This window comes from Hipposideros armiger, unplaced genomic scaffold, assembly GCF_001890085.2.
Source record: "Hipposideros armiger isolate ML-2016 unplaced genomic scaffold, ASM189008v1 scaffold_10, whole genome shotgun sequence".
Taxonomy (NCBI): Eukaryota; Metazoa; Chordata; class Mammalia; order Chiroptera; family Hipposideridae; genus Hipposideros; species Hipposideros armiger.
In genome coordinates this window covers 3,364,674-3,384,773 of record NW_017731360.1, presented here as the reverse complement: position 1 = coordinate 3,384,773, position 20,100 = coordinate 3,364,674, and the positions used below count along the sequence as shown (strand labels likewise).

At 45.9% G+C, this 20,100-nt stretch overlaps 1 protein-coding gene across 3 annotated transcripts in view; it reads left to right on the top strand.

Annotated features, from left to right (window-relative positions):
- The first annotated feature begins 530 nt into the window (after window positions 1–530).
- AGO1 (argonaute RISC component 1) overlaps window positions 531–20,100 on the top strand; it is a 42,984-nt gene continuing 23,414 nt past the window's right edge. The window contains exons 1-11 of one of the 3 annotated variants that reach the window (XM_019658682.1): window positions 531–782; window positions 5,695–5,878; window positions 10,219–10,339; window positions 10,785–10,966; window positions 11,366–11,502; window positions 11,732–11,866; window positions 12,017–12,104; window positions 12,757–12,904; window positions 16,487–16,606; window positions 16,963–17,094; window positions 17,222–17,355. In XM_019658682.1, coding sequence (XP_019514227.1) covers window positions 758–782; window positions 5,695–5,878; window positions 10,219–10,339; window positions 10,785–10,966; window positions 11,366–11,502; window positions 11,732–11,866; window positions 12,017–12,104; window positions 12,757–12,904; window positions 16,487–16,606; window positions 16,963–17,094; window positions 17,222–17,355 — 1,406 coding nt within the window. In that variant the 5' untranslated portion in view covers window positions 531–757. The remainder of the gene's footprint in view (window positions 783–5,694; window positions 5,879–10,218; window positions 10,340–10,784; window positions 10,967–11,365; window positions 11,503–11,731; window positions 11,867–12,016; window positions 12,105–12,756; window positions 12,905–16,486; window positions 16,607–16,962; window positions 17,095–17,221; window positions 17,356–20,100) is intronic. The other 2 variants (XM_019658679.1, XM_019658670.1) reach the window with 2 other exon arrangements.

Below are 20,100 nucleotides of genomic sequence, written 5' to 3'. Positions count from 1 at the left end.
CTGTGGTCTCTGTGCCCATCACTCGGCCTGGAAATGAGGATGGAATCAGTGAGTTCAGTGACTAGGACGGAGAAAGCCTTCGGGGAGGCAGTGGTTTTGCAGCCAAGGCGTGAAGAATGAGAGAAATTGGGAGGAGAGGTGGGAGGCAGGGCCCCTGGGTGATGGGGTGCTCGGAGATTGCGAAGCGGGCCCGGGAATGAGGTGGGATTCCTGTGATGCGCGCGTGGCTCTGTGCGAAGCGGGGCGGCTCCGTGTAGGCTGGGAGGGAGCTGTTTGGGTAAAAGACAGGGCCCGAGGCTGCTGCGGGGGGTGTTCCCCCCGCCCCGCCCCGCCCCGCCCCACCTCACTTACGCCACTGCGCGGCTCCGTTGCGCCTCTACCCAGGCCCTCCCGCCGGGCTGCATGGCGACGGGCGACCGCCAGGGGCCGCTGCCTCGGTCCCGGGTGCCCCCGCCCCTCTCCATTGGCCTTTGTTGCCGTCGGAGCGCCCCGCTTGACTCGTTCCCGTCCGCCCCCTGGGCCTGGCGGTCGCGCCTGCGCACTGGCAGCTGGCCGGGCGCTCGCAGGGGGAGCTGCTGCAGGCTCCGCGGCGGCGGCGGCAACGGAGGCTGTGGGGGTGGCGGCGCGAGCGGCCGGGCTTGGGGGGGGGAGCCGAGCCCGGCCCGGGAGCCCGAGCAGCTAGAGTGCGGGGTACCTAGGCCCCGCACGCTGGACTCCACAGTCTCCCGGCCGCCTGACCTCCGCACGGGTATATGGGATGGAAGCGGGACCCTCGGGAGCAGGTAAGGGCCCCCGAGAAGGGGGGACGGTGCGTGCTCCAAAGGACCGAGGGACTCCCGCGTGAAGAGCAGTATATCCGAGTGAGGGAAGGTCTCCTGAGTGAGGAGAGGGGCTCTTATGGGATGGGGGGCCCAGTTTGAAGGGGGCTGTGTGCAGTTCCGGGGGAAACCTGGTGAAGGGAGCCCTGAGATGGGGGCCGTTTATCAAAGGAAGCTCTATGCACTCCTGGAGGTGGGAAGTAGTTTGGGAGAAGGGCCTGAACGCACGTAAGGACTCCCAGAGGTCCCTGGAGGCCTAGGGAGAGGCCCGGCAGGTGGCAGGGGGCGGGCTCCAGGTGTCCAGGAGAGGAGGGGGTCGACACAGATGGGCCCAGAACTGCCGCATGCCGGGGGCGGGGGCTTAGCCGGTCTGGGCTGGGTTAGTGTCTCTTGGGAGAAGGCGCCAGAGCTGGACTGTGAGCTCCGCCCCAGCCCGGCCTGATGCGGGGGCGAGGGTCAGGGGGCGGTGGGTGGGGATCCAGCCCCGGGATTCCCCCCCTTGAGTCCGGGGAGCTGGAGCAAAGGCGTTGGAGCATGCGCGGAGGTGGCAGCTGGAAGGGGCTGCCCTATGTGGTGGGGGCGTGGCTGCCCCAATCCCCCCCGACTTCCCACCCCATACTGTTTGGCTTGGAAATAAGAGCGCGCCGATGGGGTGCCTTCTCTCTAAGGTTATGCTTGCTGAGCGCAAATGGAAATGGTCCCCTTCCCCATCTTGGGGGTTCTTAACACTTGGCAAAACCCTCAGTCACAATTTGCCAAGAATGAATTGAGGGAAACTGCCAAAGTGCCTTATTCTGCCACTGGGACGAGAAAAGACTGGGACGGATGGAGGCAGTGTTCCTGGGGCGGGGCCTCCCTAAACATAGGCCTTAGAAAAGGTATTGATTACTGAGGGACCAAGGCCAGGACCTGGTTTACCTGGAAGAGGTTGTCTGCCCTCTTGGCACGTTTCTGGTCCAATATTGAGTAGAGATGGGATCTTTTAATCAAAGGATAATGACCTTTCCATTGAAATGTCTCCTGAGATGACAGCCTAATCCCTTTCTATACCTTAATACTTTTATTGCTCCTATCTCCAACTTCCGTATCTTTTCTTTTTCCTCTCTCTAATCCCCAGAAACTGTCAGGTTCATGTCATTTGACCCAAGGTTGCCAAGCTAGCCTTTTGTCATAAATAAGTTGTTTGGGGGAGGAGGGGTCTACAGTCTTCACCCTAGTGAGTCCCAGGTGATGGTAGCCTTAATTTCTCCTTGTTCATGGGCAATCAGGAGAAAAGGAGATAAAAACAGGAACTGAGGCTGGACTGCCCCAAGAAGACTAATGTCCCCAGGATGGGCTGTGGGATGGTGGTGGCACCACCTGTGTCCTAGGTCCTTCGGTGGGAGGAGCATTCTGGACCTGGGAATCCTTTAGGTCATATCTCACTACCGCCTTCTATTTGATCTGAGGGTGGGAGTAGGGCTTCCATAGGAGACATGAATTTCATTCCTGGTGGGAGAACCTTTGTCTTTTATACCAGATCTAATCCCCTCCAGGAAAAAGCTCCTACCAACTCACTTGAGACACCCATTCAGTGATCTGTAAGTATTTTCCTTTAAGTGAAAACAACATTGAAAAGGCCGTATAGGCCTTAAGGTGAAGTGCAGGGAGCAACAGACTTCAGAAAACTACTTCCTCCTTCCCTCAGGCTCCTCTCTCCATTCCAGGAACTCGCCTGGTTTTCTAGGCTGGAGACTTTGCAACAACCTGTGGACTAGATGGAGTAGGAGGAAGTCACAGGCCCAGAGAGATTGCTAGGAGCTGACACCCATACCAGACTGCTAATGATTTTATTCTGATGAATTCCTCGTGAGCTCTGGAGTGATGAAAAAACTGTTCCGATAAATAAGTTCTAGGGAAGGGACTAGAGCTTGGTATCTGGAGTTGGCTGTAGCCTCGTGGGACAGGCTTTGCCTCATCAAACGGTGTAATTGAAATTCATTCTGGAAGCTGTCAATGGAGGTACCCCATAAGTGCCTCCTTCCTAGGCTCAGACTGTTCTCTTGGAAGTTGGAAGAGGACACAATTCACAAAACTAAGGTATCGCTGCTGGCTTCACAGGGCTTATGTCCAAGTGTGCCTTCTGTGCTCAGGTGTGCTCCAGATGTACTGGACTGGTAGCTGCCTGAAGGTACAGGTAGTGTCTGATTTATCTGTGGAACCAGCAAGTGTTTAGGCCCTGACACAAAGTACATGTTTATTAACTGAACTGGGTCACATTCCAGTGTGACATAAATGGTTACGCACATATGTGAGTATTTAATTTGCGTATACTTATGTGTGGACAAATTCATTTTGCAGAGATTGGCCTCTTAGCCCTTGCTTACTGACAGCTAACCTAGCCTTGAGTTTGTCTTTTGAATAGGCTGTCTGGCTCCTTGGGAGGTATGTGGGCCTCAGAAACTGCAGGGAAGGAATCCCTGAGCCAGGCATTTCAGCTGTGTTACTTTTCCTTCTCAGGGCTGGTTGGAATGGGGGAAGGGGAGTGTCCTTTTCATGGCCCCTCCCTCCTTGCTTTTGTCTGTAAGGAAGAGCCCCGCCCCTTTCCCCCAAGGCCCAAGCTTTGTCCTCTGTGCTGGGGCCCTCATCTGCATCACAAAGTGGCCGTCTGTCCCTGTCTGGGTCTGAAGGGAAGTGTCTCCCTTTCTCAGACTAAAAGCTGGGGGCTGGGTGAGGTGCGGGGGGTGGTGAACTTTCTACAGCTGTAAGGCTTCCAGAGGGATGGAATAGGAGAGAGCTTCCCCCTTCCTCCTGCCTTCCCTAGTTTGGGGATGAAGGAGAGCGTGGGGGTTCTCCTGTTTTCCCAGTGCCTCCTTGGAGTAGAGGGTGCCTAAGGCTGTCTGGCCTGTAGTCCTATTTCTGGGGAAGAGAAAGCTTTGAGGCTCTAGTGTTTGTCCCTTCCCCCATCCGTTCTACCCAGCCCCCAGCTCTAGGGGATGTCTTTCTCCCCAGGCTCCAAACGATTATTCAGCCTGGGAGGCTAAGGAGGTGAAATGGAATGTAAGAACTTGGGGAGGGGAAGGGTGTCTTTTACCAGCTATATCCACCAGGGTGCATTTTTGTTCTGTGCAGGGTTTATAATAGTTTCTGAGCGGTTTGCAGGTGTTCGTTTGTTTTTGTTTTCTTTGTGGATTGTGCATGGATCTGTTTGTTCATTCATTTAATATTTGTATATTTGAACACACCTCCCGTGTGCCAGACACTGGAGATTCAGCAATGACCAAGGCAGATAGTCCTTGCATTTGGTGAGGGGTGTATATAAAGGTAAACTCTCTGTCTAAGTGAGCGTTTGGATGTGTAGGACAGGAATGTGTCACACTATGTGTGTGTGTGTCTCTGGCTTGTGTGCAATTTCTCTCCAGCTCTTTTTGGGGTAGGTGGCCAGGTGATAGTAGGTAAGCCTTCACTTCCCTAGGTAGCTGAGTCCTGAAGGCCTTTACCCTCCAGGCTGGACCTGCATTTCCCAGAGTGCAGAGTGGGGCTGGGCTTGCTTGACAGGTGGTTAGGAGACAGCAGCTTAGCTCTGGGAAGCATGCCCCTCCTGTGAATGGTTCTGACCTCTTCCTGACCCCCCAGTTGAGGATGTGCCCCATCCCCCTAGCCTGGCAGACTGTGAAAGCAGAGCTCTGGTGATGGGAGAGGTTCTGGACTGATTCATTCGTCTCTCCTCCCACCTGAGCTGGTCCTCTTCTGGCAAGCACAATAGTAGCTCTGGACAAAGGCTTCTCTTAGGCAGTTTTCCTTTTCCCTCCCTTTCCCTTCAAGCTGGAAAATAAAACTAGGGGCAGCAATCAGGCTGGTGGAAGAAAGAACATAGTGGGAGCTGGCCTTGCCCTAGTCCTTTCCCAAGGGCCCCCTCTGTCTTGAAATTGATCCCTTTTGCTACTGTCTGGGCCCTCTGTGTGGAAGCTGTGTGCGGTGGAGAGAATCTTGAATCCTCCTTCTCAGAGTCAGCATCTCTCCCTTCACCAGCATTCTGATGGCTGCCACTTCTGCCCAAGTCCTCTAATCTAGCCTCTTCTTGCCTCAGTCTCCTATATTCAGCCTGTCTTCATTCCCTAGTGTTTTCTTCTTTTGAACTTTTTCTTCATTGTCTCCCCAGTTTCAGTCCTGCTTCTTGCCTCAGCCCCTAACTCTAGCCTTTCCTCCTGGTCCCCAATTCAACCGTTTTCCAGCTGTGACCTCCAGTTTTGGTGTCTTCACCAGCTCCCTGTTTTCACTCAGCCTCCCTCCCTTCCATAATTTCCAAACTCTACACTTTTAGCCTTTTCTCATTTTCTGTCTCTCTAATCTCAGCCATTCAGTTACCTTAATCCTTTCTCAAAAGTGCTGTCCCCCTCCCCCACCTGGCCTTTGGATCTTCCTCCTACCTACTTGCAGAGCAGCAATAAGATGATTCTGTTTTGTGTTCAGGATGGCGATGAATGAAGTGAGCATCTGGCTGGCAAAGAATAGGGCATTCTTGGTCTGCTAGATAGATACCTGGTGGAGGTATGTGTCTTAATCTAGTAGAAGGAAGGGTTTTGTTACTGGGAACCAGATTTAGTCCCTTTCCTTAATACGTAACAGAAACTTATTACATAGTCTCTCAGTGAGTTTAAATTTAAGATAGACAACAAGGATAATTTTCCTAACTGGAGAGAGGGATTTTTAAAAAAAAATTTTTTTTTTTTAATGAGCCTGTCCGAGCCGGTGGAAGCCCTGAGTTGGGTTGGGTAGGCAGGAAAGAGGCTTCCCTCATGCTCCCCTGCTGCTGTTCCAGGAAGCCTTGTGTCTTCTCTGATCAGAGTGTGAGGAGATTGCAGACATTCCCCTCACGAGCTGCTTTGTCTTGTAGCTGCGGGCGCATACCTGCCCCCTCTGCAGCAGGTGTTCCAGGCACCTCGAAGGCCTGGCATTGGCACGGTGGGGAAACCAATCAAGCTCCTGGCCAATTACTTTGAGGTGGACATCCCTAAGATTGACGTTTACCACTACGAGGTGGATATCAAGCCGGATAAATGTCCTCGCAGAGTCAACCGGTAAGTGATGCACGTCTCAGGCATTGAGTCCAGGAGGCTTCACGGTTCCGAATCTCAGAACCTTGAAAGAGAACCCAGAGAGGTAAAGGAAAAACTAGTAGAGGGTGTTCTCACCAAATTCAGGAAGGTTTTTGAGGAGGAGGTTCCAAGTAAGGTAAATGCTGGAAAATATCATTGGATGCTTTTGATATATCGGAGATAGTTGGCGCCTTTTGTCAGAGAAGTTTTAGTAGAGTAGTTGGGCTAGTAATCTAACTATAGTGAGTGAAGGAATAAGTGGAAGGTAATATGGTAGGGACAGTGAGAGCAGATAGCTTAACAGGGAAACGGAGAAAGAGGGAATATGTTGGCTAGACAGGATTATAGGGGTCAAGTACAGTGCCTCGCACATTTCAAGTATTTGTTGACATGAATGAATGAAAAGTTTTTAAGAATGAGACGTGGATATGTTTGTAAACTCAGGAGAAGGAGCTAGTGGAGAAGAAGAGGTTAAAGGTACATGAGAGAGACGGGAGGAGTGAGTGGCATGTCCTTGCTGAGGCAGGAGGACTTTACAGGACATGAAGTTGGAGAGATTAATTAGCCTTAGAGAGAAGCAGCGATATTTCTTTTTAAAATTTATTTTATTATTTGAAAACCATATATGCCCAATGTAAAAAAATTTAAAATATGACAAAAAGAGTAGCAGAGAAAAATGTCTTCTGTTAGCCTGATCTCTAGTCCCCTAGTCCCTTTCCTTTGAGGTATTCATTGTTACCATTGAGTATGATTGTTACCATTTTTGAGCATGATTGTTACCATTTTTGAGCATGATATTGTTGCCATTCTTGAGTAGGATTGTTACTATTCTTGAGCATGATATTGTTTCCATTCTTGAGTATGATTGTTACCATTCTTGAGTATGCTTCCAGATATTTTTCTCTGCATGTGCAAGCATATATGTATATAGAACATTTTTAAATTTTATTTATTTATTTATTTATTTATTTATTTGTTTTTATTATTATTATTCTTTTTAGCTGAGCCATTCTGCCACCTGTTGGCAGCTCAGCAGCAGCTTAGTTCGGGCCAGGCTTCGAATCGCTGTTGCTCAGAGCTCGCACTCGTGAGCGAGCTCTTAACCAACTGAGCCACTTGGCTGGCCCTAGAACATTTTTTTAAATGCACAGAATATAGAATCTTATATATTTGTTTTGCACCTTGTTTTTTCCACTGAACAATGTATTTTGGAAAATAGTACATATCAGTATATACATATCGACTGCATTTTTTTCTGCATAGCTCTATGGAATGTGATGTTATTGTAATTTATTTAATGAATCTATTGAGGAACATTTAGGTTGAGTCTAAACTTTGGCTACAAAAATGAAACTATTGAATATTATTAACTAGATACATTTTTGCAATAAAATATTAGTGTACCTGTGGGATAAATTCCTAGGAGTGGATTTGCTGGCACAATACACTTAAAAATTTTGAGATATTGCCAGGTTTTTAAGGTAAGTTGTACCAGTTTATACTTCTATTAACAAGGTATCAGAGTGCCTCTTCCCCATATCTTTACCAATTCAGTATACATTGTATTATTTTATCTTAGGCATTTTGATACATAGAAAATTATATTTGAATTTACTTTTTTTAATGACTTTTCCCATATTTTGTGGAATTTTAATTCATATGAAAAATATCCCATTTATAAGCTAAGGATTTGGTTTCATTTATTTTTGTTTGTTTGTTTGTTTGTTTTAGGTAACATTGGTTAATAATAACATTATACACATTTCAGGTATACAGCATCATAATTCGATGTCTGTATACTCTATTGTGTGCTCACCACCAAAAGTCTAGTTTCCATCCATCATCATATATTTAACCTCCTTTACCCATTTCACCATCCCCCACCCTCCTCTCTGGTAACCAACCACCAGTCTGTTTTCTGTATCTAGTAAGTTTGTTTTTGATTTGTTTGTTACTTTTTTTGTTTTACATTCCACATATGAGTGAAATCATATGGTTTTTATCTTTTTCCTTCTGACTTATTTCACTTAGCATAATACTCTCAAGATCCCTTCATGTTGTTGCAGATGCAGTATTTCATCTTTTTTTTTTTTTATGGCTGAGTGATATTCTGTTGTGTATATCGGGGGTGCCAAAAAAATGCATACAAGTGGACTCTTTGGTCAACGTTGCTCAAGCAGTAGTTTGCCATAATCAGAAGTGTCTGGATGCTGATGGTAACTACTGTGAGCACCTCTTGTAATTGCAGAAGTCAAATGTGACTTGTATTCATCTGTTGTTATTGGTATATATTGAGTATTACAATTTTAATAGTTTTTTTTTCTGTTCTTAAAATGTATATACCTTTTTTTGGCACCGTTTGTGTGTGTGTGTGTGTGTGTGTGTGTGTGTGTGTGTGTATCTCATCTTCTTTATCCATTCATCTGTTGATGGACACTTAGGTTGTTTCCATATCTTGGCCATTGTAAAATAATGCTGCAGTGAACATAAGGGTACATATATCTTTCTGAATTAGTGTTTTCATATTCTTCAGGTAAATACCCAGAAGAGGAATTGCTGGATCATATGATTGTTCTTTTTTTTTTTTTGAGGAACTTCCATACTGTCCATACTGTTTTCCATAGTGGCTACACCAATTTATAATCACACCAACAGTGCATGAGGATTCCCTTTTCTCTACATCCTTGCCAACTCTTATTATTTCTTGTCTATTTGATAATCGCCATTTTAACAGGTGTCAGGTGATATCTCATGATTTCAATTTGCATTTCCCTAATAATTAGTGATGTTGAACACATTTTCATGTGCCGGTTGGCCATCTGTATGTCTTCCTTTGAAAAATGTCTATGCAGATCCTCTGTGTATTTTTTAATTGTGTGGGTTTTTTCTTGTTTGTTTGTTTTTTTAGTTGTATGAGTACTTTATATATTTTGGATATTGATCCCTTATTGGAAATAATCATTTTCAAATATCTTCTCCCATTCAGTTGGTTGTCTTTTTGTTTTGTTGATGGCTGTGCAGAAGCTTTTTAGTTTGATGTAGTCCTATTTGTTTATTTTTGTTTTGGTTCCTTTGCTTTGGAGTCAAATTTACAAAGACACCACTAAGACTAATGTCCAGAAACTTCAGTTCTATGTATTTTATTGTTCTAGGTCTTATATTCAAGTCTTTAATCCATTTTGAGTTTATTTTTGTGTACAGTGTTAGTTTTCTAGTTTCATTCTTTTGCATATGGCTGTCCAGTTTTCCTAACACCATTTATTGAAGAGACTTTCCTTTCTCAACTGTATATTCTTGGCTCTTTTGTTGTAAATTAGTTGTTCATATATGTGTGGGTTTATTTCTGGACTCTCAATTCTGTTCCGTTGGTATGTTTGTGTGTGTGTGTGTGTGTGTGTGTGTGTGTGTGTGTGTGTGCGTGCGCGCGTGCTTTGGTCTAATTTTAATTGTGTTTCTCTAATGAGTGAAGTCGAACATATTTTTCAGATGTTTTAAAAATCATATGGAACGACATTTCAAATGTGAGAGGAAAGAAAGAGGAAAAGAGGCATGCATATATAAATATGGTTGTCTGGGAACTTGAGGGTGCCCTTGCTTACTATGGTCTACTCTTTTCAGAGTTATAGAATTGCTTTTTGATAGGAGATAGTAATGGGTTCTGGAGTTAGAAGGTAGTGGAGAAGGTTTGACATAGACTATGAGAAAAGGAAGCAATCAGGGACATGAAAAAGATTGTTGGACAGCACTGGAATCTTAACTGGGACGGATAGAAAGTTAAATCCAAAAAGAGATGACAATGGAAAGAAAATGGAGTGGTGGGACTAAGGGCTTCAGAGAGATGAAAGAGATGAGGTTTTGCTTCCACAGTTTATTCCTATTCCAATTTAGATCTCTTCCCCATCTACATATTTGCTTATCAGCTTGGGAATTAGAACAGCCTCAATTTTGTTCCTGATTCTGGATAGACCCTTCTCTTTCTTCTCAGCCTTGCCCTCTGCTCAAAAGGCACTCACAGCTGCTCTTTCAAGTCCTTTAGAGCCTTGGTGATCTGAGGACCAGCAGCATCACATGGTAGCATGTTAGAAATGTAGAATTTCAGGCTTTGCTCTAGACCTCCTGAGTCAGAATCTGCATAGTAATAAGATCTCCAGGTGATTCATATGAATGTTGAAGTTTGAGAAGCACAGCCATAGAGTGGATAAGATTAGAGTAGTTGCCAGGAGAGAATGTAGTAGATGGGACATTACCTGGACGTCACATTGCTTCCAAAAGCTTGAAGTGGTAGTGTCTCAGCTTCCACAGGCCGCTCCTATCCCCCACAGGGAGGTGGTGGAATACATGGTCCAGCATTTCAAGCCTCAGATCTTTGGCGATCGCAAGCCCGTGTATGATGGAAAGAAGAACATTTACACTGTCACAGCACTGCCCATTGGCAATGAACGGGTAAGGTTGGGAATCAGGCTAGTCCTGTGTCAGGGGTCTAGTGTGGTACAGAGCTCATGTAAGCCTGTTTGGAGTCTGGCATTCCAGAGAGCCCTTTCATCTTTTGTGCTGAGAAAGTGTGTTTTAGGGTGGGGTGGGATAGGTGCTGATATTTATTTAGCCCACTGTATGTCGGTACCTGTTCCAGACAGATTGAAATTGGATTTAAAATAGACCTAGATCTAAAGGACTTTCTGCTAGGTGTGACTGAGAGGGACAGAATCACCGAGCAAGGTGGCTGGGGGCTAAGGGGCTGCATTTACCCTGAAGTCTTCACTGTGAGCCCCTATCAGCTTAGGCAGATTCTTAGCAAATCCCCAGGGCAGGGGACAATTGGGGCTGGGCAGAGAATGTTGGACTGTGGGAAAGGACTGGCAACCCTTCACTCCTCTCTTTCTACCTGAAGGTTGACTTTGAGGTGACAATCCCTGGAGAAGGGAAGGATCGAATATTCAAGGTCTCCATCAAGTGGCTAGCCATTGTGAGCTGGCGCATGCTGCATGAGGCCCTGGTCAGTGGCCAGATCCCTGTTCCCCTGGAGTCTGTGCAAGCCCTGGATGTGGCTATGAGGCACCTGGCATCCATGAGGTACTGGGTACAGTTAGTATCTGGGCTTCTAGTGGTGTCAGCACTGCTACTGGGGGGAGGAGAGGAATGAGGACATATTAAGGTCCTACAGTGTGCCTTTCAAACAAAATCTTCTTTGAAGCCCTACCATATGCCAGGCCAGTGTGTATCTACATTTACATGGTTGAAAGCATTGGCCCCGTCCCTTTTAGATATCTCCAGGCCTCACCCCGTCTGTCCCTGCAGGGCAGGGAAAGGGTAGAGACTTGCACAAGGTCAGTCACACCACTAGTAGAGGATCAGAGCTGGAATTAAAGCCCTGGTGTCCTGCCTTCCAGGCCAGGGCTCCTCCGTGCCCAGGATGCCTCACAGGGTGGGGGCCTGTGCCCGAGGGACCAGTTCTCTGCCTGTCCCTGCCAGGTACACCCCCGTGGGCCGCTCCTTCTTCTCACCGCCTGAGGGCTACTACCACCCGCTGGGGGGTGGGCGCGAGGTCTGGTTCGGCTTTCACCAGTCTGTGCGCCCTGCCATGTGGAAGATGATGCTCAACATTGATGGTGAGTGGGGAGAGCTATGGAGCCAGGGGTACCCTGAGTCCAGTGACCACACTCCCAGCCTTCTCCCTCCCAGCTCTGCAACCATACTCCTAGTCTACTCCCTGTAGCCCTGGGACCCCCTCCCCTGTCCCAATGCCCTGTAAGGAAGAGGGTGTAAAGAGCAGTACCTCCATTTGTTCTGGCAGACAGAGCCTGAGCTGAGCTCTACCTACCCTGTCTGTCCCCACAGTCTCAGCCACGGCCTTCTACAAGGCACAGCCGGTGATTGAGTTCATGTGTGAGGTGCTGGACATCAGGAACATAGACGAGCAGCCCAAGCCCCTCACGGACTCCCAACGTGTGCGCTTCACTAAGGAGATCAAGGGTGAGGACCCAGCCAGGCAGGGAAGGGAAACAACGTTACTTTCTCTTTAGCCCTAAAAGGAAATCCCCTTGGGATATGTTCAGGGGAGAGGCCAAGCCTGGGAACATGAGCCACCTATTCCAACCCTGACAAGCAGTGTGTGTATCCCAGGCCTGAAGGTGGAGGTGACCCACTGTGGACAGATGAAGAGGAAATACCGCGTGTGTAATGTTACCCGCCGCCCTGCCAGCCATCAGACGTAAGTTGACAGGGCTGCTGAGCCATCCATTGGTGGTGGAAAAGGGTTAATATTTCAACACCCTCCCGTCACTGCCCTCCCCTCACCCACTAACCCTGAGAATAGGCCTTGGACTGGCCTTGCTTTCAAAGATAAGCGCCCCTCCCCCCAAACTCCCCAGGCCCATTGATGCTCTCCCTACCATTTTTACCTTCCTGGCCTCCACCTTTCCTCCATCGGGCTTTACTATAGATCAGGCATCTTCCCCTGACTCCTGTCTCACTTTTGTAAATGTTAGAATCTCTTTTGACTTATTCTTCCTCCAAAAAAAGAAAGCTGGGCTCCTGGGCTAGACCTTTGGGGAAGCTGTCAGCGATTTCACCCACCTTCTTGACCTCAGACTACTGGGCTATGAGTGCTTCCTGTGTGTCAGGCTTTATGCTCAACACTAGAGATACAAATAAGTCAGGTACGATCCTGACGGTTGTGGAACTTGCCTCTCAAATCTCTAGCTTCTCTTTTAGAACCCTGTATTGCCTGCTTTTCCAAGAGTGGCAGTACCCAGTAGAGGCTGGGTCGGATGAAGTCAAGTCTGGGACTTCCCATGGCTGTAGATCCAGAGAGGTGGGATTGAATACTGGGCTGTGACACCTCCTTCCCTTCCCCCAAACAGGTTTCCCTTGCAGCTGGAGAGTGGACAGACTGTGGAGTGCACAGTGGCACAGTATTTCAAGCAGAAATATAACCTTCAGCTCAAGTATCCCCACCTGCCATGCCTGCAAGTTGGCCAGGAACAAAAGCATACCTACCTGCCCCTAGAGGTGAGGCTGCCAAGTAACGGCTGGGCTGGGGAACAAGCATTTGCCTGTGCAATGATCATCAGAGGTCTGTTCTTCCATTTGTAGCCTCTCATCTTCATTTTGAAGTTTGGAAAATTGACATTCGGAGAGGTACGAGGTCATTCTGTGAAATGGAGGCCTCATTGCTACCTGCTAGATTCTTTTCTTATTTCCCATCCTGCGCTCATGTTCTTTCAGGACTGCCAGGCAGAGTCGAAAGCTGTATTTACTGTTTAATAAGTAATTAGTTCGCTCAGGACAGAGATTTCAGATACCCACATTCATGTCCTCTTAATTTCTCTTTCTCTGTTCTCCGGAGCTGGGGATCCTAAATGCCCTAAACCCAGAGCTACAAGTGTACCTTGTTTTAGAGAAAATAGGTTGAATCCTGTTTCCCGGATGATCAATGCGCTCTTTGTGAAAAAATTTTAGCCCTAAGATTTGTCATATTTTTATGCTTCAGTAGACCTTTGAAATCCTGCAATGCAAGAAAGAATAGTAATGCTTCTTAAGTTATAGAATGCAAATGTAGAACCATTGGACTGTGTTTGGTTTGGTATACACTAGCCAAAGTGTCTAATGAGAAACTACTGCTGACTACTTCATTGTCTAGTCCATTGCTGCTCAAAGTGTGGTCAGTGGACCAACACCATAGGCATACCCAGGAGCTTGTTTGAAATGCAGACTCTCAGGTTCCACCCAGACCTACTGAATCAGAATTTGCCTTTTAACAGAATCCAAAGAGGATTCATATGAACATTGAAGTTGGAGAATCACTAGCCTAGACTTTTGTCTTACTTTGTTCCAGCGGCAGGAGTCAGATAGCTGGGATCAAAGCTCAAGCCTTCTGTGAGCCTCTGGGGTTTCAGAATTAACCAGAGGGAATTAGGCTGAAGGGAGAACACATCCCCAAACCCAAGAACTGACTCAGTTAGGTTATAGGTGCTGATGCATAGAAAGTGTGAAGAAGACAATATTTTCTCCGAGGTGTAAATGGAAATCTTTTGGGATGTGATCCCAACTAAGTAGATAGGCTTTAGGTCTTATCTACTGCTAGCTGAGATTTGTTAGCAAGTTAACATCTGTTTACATGATAGTTTCCGAGAGGAATAATTTATATAATGACTTACGTTTTGATTTTTACTGTTGTTCGGCTCCTACTATGTGTCATATATACTCTTTTAGGTGCTGGGAATGTAGAGATTAATAAGACAAGGTCCCCGCTGTCATGGAGCTTATATTCTAGAAGGGGGAGATAGACAATAAATTGATAAATAAGATAGTTTCAGATGGTGGTAAGTGCTATAAGAATAATAAAACAGGTTAAAGGGAGAGAAGTAAGGGTGGAGGGGGTTGGAGACCGCTTAAGCTATTGTGGTCAGGGAAGGTGGCTTTTAGGAGACATTTTGAGCTGAGTCCCAAATTAAGAGAGAGAACCAACCTTGTAACAACCTGAGGGCAGCGCCTTCTAGGCAGAAGGTAAATAATAAGTACAAAGAAAGGCTCTGAAGCAGCAGGAAGCTTGGGTCTTTTTGAGAGAGAGACAGAGGCCACGGTGGCTGGCATGTAGTATATGAGGAGAAAAGTGATAGATGATTTTGAAGAGAGGCTCATGGCCAAATAATGTAGGCTGTTGTAGCCCGGTGGGATTTTTTTTAAAAAAAATCAAGATATAATTCACATACCATAAAGTTTACTCTCTTAAAATATACAATTCACTGGTTTTTCTAGTATATTCACAGAATTGTGCAACCGTCATCACTATCTCATATTAAAACATTTTCATCACCCTCAGAAGAAAGCCCATACTCATTAGAAGTCACTTACCATTCCTTCCACTGTCCCCCCCCACCACCCTCCCCACAGACACACACACACAGCCCCTAGTAATCACTAATTTACTTCCGTTTCTATGGACTTGTCTGTTCTGGATATTTCATATAAATGGAATTATATGATATGTGGCCTTTTTTGACTGGCCTACTTCACTTAGCATAATGTCTTCAAGGTTCATCTATATTGTAGCATATGTCAGTATTTCCTTCCTTTTTAAGGCCGAATAATATTGTTGTATGTATGTACCACATTTTGTTTACCCCTTCATTCATTGACAGATACATGGGTTGCTTCCATCTTTTAGCTATTGTGAGTAATGCTGCTATGAATATAGGTGTACAAATATTTGTTCTAGTCCCTGCTTTCACTTCTTTTGAGTACATGCCCAGAAGTAGAATTGCTGGATCATACGGTAATTCTGTGTTTAATTTTTTGAGGAATCACCATCCTGTTTTCCATAGCGGCCATACCATTTTACATTCCCCACCAGCGGTGCACTGCACAATGGTTCCAATTTCTCTACGTCCCTACTTCAGCCCTTTTCTTAGTGTTGATTCTGTAGTTGATATTGTCTATAGAGAGTGCCATAGCTTTTAAGGTGCCTTCAAGAGAGCAGCCTCACAAATTTTAATTCTGGATTTTCATTAAGTGAACTGACTGATTTGTATGTTGTTTGGGAAACAGTTTAAGGGCAGATGATCTAGTCCTGGCTTTCCCTACCATTGTTCAGCATGAACTCTGGAAATTTGGGGCTGTTCCAGTACTTCCATAGTGTTGGCCCTATGGGAGCGAGTTACATGTTTCATTTCTTCTGAATCCTCACAACAACCTCATGAGACAGCTAGTGGTTTTTTCCCCATGACTGAAAATAAAACAGCCATCTCAGAGTGGTTAAGAGACCTATACCTGCCCAAGGTAACATCAGCTAGAAATGACAAAGTGGGACTTCAAACTCAAGTCTTCTAAACCTATTGGCTCTCTCTACTCTTCCAAAAAGCTTCCTGTTCATGGCATCTTGAATATAGCATATTGGGGAGTGGAAGTCTTATATGTCACTGGAAAGTCTTTTCTGATCTCCATTGTGTTCTGTTGGGCCCAAAACAGGAACCAAGTGGCAGGGTGTTTCTTGTACCAACAGAGGACACTGTCAGTCAACAAACAGTGATTTCAATAGTCCAGGGGCTCAGTGATCATCTGTAGACTGGGGTTCAAGAGTCAAGAGCCTTCCCTAGTTCTTTTGGTGGGTTACAGGACAGAGCAGCAGACTTCCTGTCACCATTGGAGAGCTGCCTACTACCTTAGGAATCCAGTTTGTATATATTGAGCTTTTTAGTATTGAGAAGAGCTCTATATTGGGTCCTTTGGTAAATAATAATTTATCGTGCAGTTTATTGAGTATTTACTGTGTTCCAGAACTGTACTCAGCCCTTTAAGGTGCTTTATTTTATTTAGTCTCCAGATAATCCTATGGGATTGTTACTGTTGTCTCCATTTAACACATGGGACCTGAGCCCAGATCTGGCTCTGGATCACAAGCTCTTAATCACAATGTAGCCATATTGCCTTTTGTGTTGCACCTGGGTATTTTCTAGCTTAGCCTGTGTGCCCAAGGGATTTTGCAGCCCCCTTCCCAGGGCAGACAGCCAAGGTCTGTTCCCTTATTGTGGGGCTCTGAATATAGGGTAAACTGAACTCAAGCCAGGGTAACCTACCTTCTTGTTTCCTCAGGTCTGTAACATTGTGGCTGGGCAGCGCTGCATTAAGAAGCTGACGGACAACCAGACTTCCACCATGATAAAGGCTACAGCGAGGTCGGCCCCAGACAGACAGGAGGAGATCAGCCGCCTGGTTAGTGGGGCTGCAGAGAAACATGCTCAGTTGCTCAGTCACTGGGGCCCCTGGTAGCACAGATGCTTTTCTGCCTTGGCAGGACCCTCAGGAGAACAAAAGCCTAGATTTGTTTCCTGGGATTCCATAGGACCGCTCTTACTTCTTGACCCTGTACCTACTTTGCTTTCATTTTCTTTTTCCCTTTTGTATTCCCTATGTTATCCACTCCCACTTATGTCATCTTCCACTTTCCCTCCTGTGTTAGGGCTACTCTTGCCAGTCTCAGCTGCCCAGGGCATTCTACTTGGGACCCAGAAGGTGAGCAGTATTGCCAAGATGCTGCTCTCCTGAGATCCCTTTGTTTTGTCTTGCAGATGAAGAATGCCAGCTACAACCTAGATCCCTACATCCAGGAATTTGGGATCAAAGTGAAAGATGACATGACGGAGGTGACGGGACGAGTGCTGCCGGCGCCCATCTTGCAGTATGGCGGCCGGGTGAGCAGGGTCAGGGCCAGACAACATCTCTGGGGTATTTTGGGGGGAGATTGGGTTGTATAGCCAGGGGCTTTGGCTCCCCTACCCACCTGGTTCTACTGAGGCTCACCTGGGCACCCCCTTTGCCTATCCTCAGAATCGGGCCATTGCCACACCCAATCAGGGTGTCTGGGACATGCGGGGGAAACAGTTCTACAATGGCATTGAGATCAAAGTCTGGGCCATCGCCTGCTTCGCACCCCAAAAACAGTGTCGAGAGGAGGTGCTCAAGTAAGGACGGCTGGGTGTATGGGTGGAAGGGTGGGAAGGACCCTAGAATTGCCTACCTTCTCCTACCCCCAAGGGGCCAAGATTTGACAGCAGTATGCTAGTTCTGATTCTTGGCTCTGCCTTCTTGAACTCTCTGGCTCAAACTTTTGCTTGTTCCTTTTCTGCCAATCGGGGGTCAGGAGCCCTGCCTATTCAGAGATGATGATTTCAGGGCATGAATCTCCTCAGTGAGGCCCAAATTATTATTATTTTGTTATAATTATTAACATTGGTAATAAATAATAGTAGTGATGACTATAATGTTTATGCTAACATTGTACCTAATTTTATGTCCTTATTTCATTGTCATAGCAAGTAGGTGGTGGTATTTCCATTTTCTGGAGACTGAGGCTCAAAGAGCTGAAGTAACTTGTACAAAGTTTGTATATCAAGAAAGCATCAGAGTTGGGATCAAATAAGACTGAGGTTTCAAAGCTTATATTCCTAAGGAAAAAAAACAGTTTATTTAGTTGGTCCTCTGAGCTGTCCTCTCCTGTGCACAGAATTTGTTCAGTCAGGTCCGAGGGACCTGAATTAGGTGAACATGAGTTGTAAAGGCCTCTGAGCCACCTGTGGCTGAGGGGCTGGGAACAGACAACAATGAAGAAAGTGATACAGCCAAATGGTTTATAGGAACAGGTTAGGGGAATAATGGTCTTGAGTGAGTGAATGAGCAAGTGGAAGAAGTCACTGACTCTTCCCCTGCGGTACTTTTTTAATTTTTATACAGCTTTATTGAGATATATTTCAAATACCTCAAAATTCACCCATTTAAAGTGTACAGTTTGGTAGTTTTTGCAGTGTTTTGAAGTGGTGGTTTCTTATTTCTCTGGATGTGGCGGGGAGTGCACTGTGAGGTTGAGATGCACTCCCTGGTGGGTTTAGCTGGCCTGGGTTTTTTTTCATAAGAATTAGTTAACAGCAGCCTCTGAAGAATGTGGGGACTCTGGCTGCCCTGCCCCACCTTCTCTCCTCACAGGTACCCAACTACTACCATCACAATTGTAGTTTCTTTTAAATGGGTTCGTCCTGTCCCCTTTCTTCGGTTCTTGGTATTTTCACTCCATTTAAGCCAGGCTTCTCCTAGCCTGGCCAAGCATGGGAGAACCAGTCCCTAGCAATATTGGAAAGGCTCCCAGCTCTCTGCCTTAATGCCTTTATGTCACCTTGTTGGTAGCTCCATTCTGAATGTGCTTCTTTCTTGTTCCCATGTCCTTCCCCTGTCCCATTCTTTTGAGAAACAATCCATTGTTTTGGATATTTTGGGGGTACAGAAACTGATGAACCTAGAATCTGAGTTGGAAGGAGTCAGTTCATCAGACATCTTCTTCCAGTGATTCCTAAATGCAGGTGGGAAGAATGTGACTTGTATACCTGGGTCAGTAGTACCCAGTGGGATATGTGGCTCTGGCCTAAAGATAAAGATTTGGGAGTCTTCAGCCATGGCAGTGGATGAGACTGTTCGGGGAGAATGTGCACAGTGAACACAGGCTGAATGTAGAGCTCAGAGACACTGGAAAGGAAATAGAGTTCCTAAGTGTGTATGAGGGGATGGGATTCTGAGCACAGGAAAAGGTATCCTTTCCACTGAGACAGAAGGGCCAGAGACAAAGGTGGCCGTGGAGGTGGAGGGGATGGAGTGGGGAGTACTAGCGTCAACCATCAGAATTTTTCTTTTGGCTAAAGAGGCCCCAATACTTCAGCTATATCACTTTTAAGATAGGTTCGTAAGACCTTCCCCATCCTAGACTTTTCTCAACACTTTGTGGTCCCCGGTGCTGGATACAATAGATCACAAGTGAACTGGTAGAGAGAAGATTGGGAATACCAGTTTTCTTCAAGAAGAGACCCACTATCAGTGGAATCTAGTAACACGCTGGTTTTTTTAGTAGCTACGTTGAAGTTGTATATAAGGCAGAGAAATGGAAAAAAATAGTTAGTAGTCCATCAGAGAGCCTGGCTCTTATTTACAACAGTTAGGTTATATTTCCTTATTCTAAGATTTATTTTGAAAAATTAAAAATATGTAGAATAATATGGCAAACACCCATGTATCCATCATCCAGAGTTTTGTCATATTTTATTTCTTTAAAGTAAATAAAGTAGAACAGATAAATTTGACATTTCCTTTATATCCTCCCTCCTAGCTCTAGTCCTCCCTTCTGACGCAGCTGTCATGAATTATAACCTCCCTATCCAATTATACATTTTATATATATACCTATATGTGTATAAATGGATTAAAATTTTACATAACAGTATTATACAGTATTTAGCTTGCTTGGTTTTGTTTTGTTTTTAAGCTGAGCCATCCTGCCACCTGTTCGCAGCTCAGCGGCTACTCAGCTCGGGCTGGGACTCGAACCGCTGTTGCTCAGAGCTCAAACTCTTGAGCGAGCTCTTAACCAACTGAGCCACTCGGCCGGCCCAGCTTGCTTGTGTTTTTTAACTAAATATGTGAAAAAATAACTATTTTCCCTCTACGAAGGTTTTTCAGTCTATCACTGATATTTATGTGCTGTATAAGAGCATCCTCTAAAACAGCGGTTCTCAACCTGGGGGTCGAACGACCCTTTTACAGGGGTCGCCTAAGACCATCGGAAAACAAAAAATATTTACATTATGATTCATAACAGTAGCAAAATTACAGTTATAGAGTAGCAACGAAAATAATTTTATGGTTGGGGGGTCACCACAACATGAGGA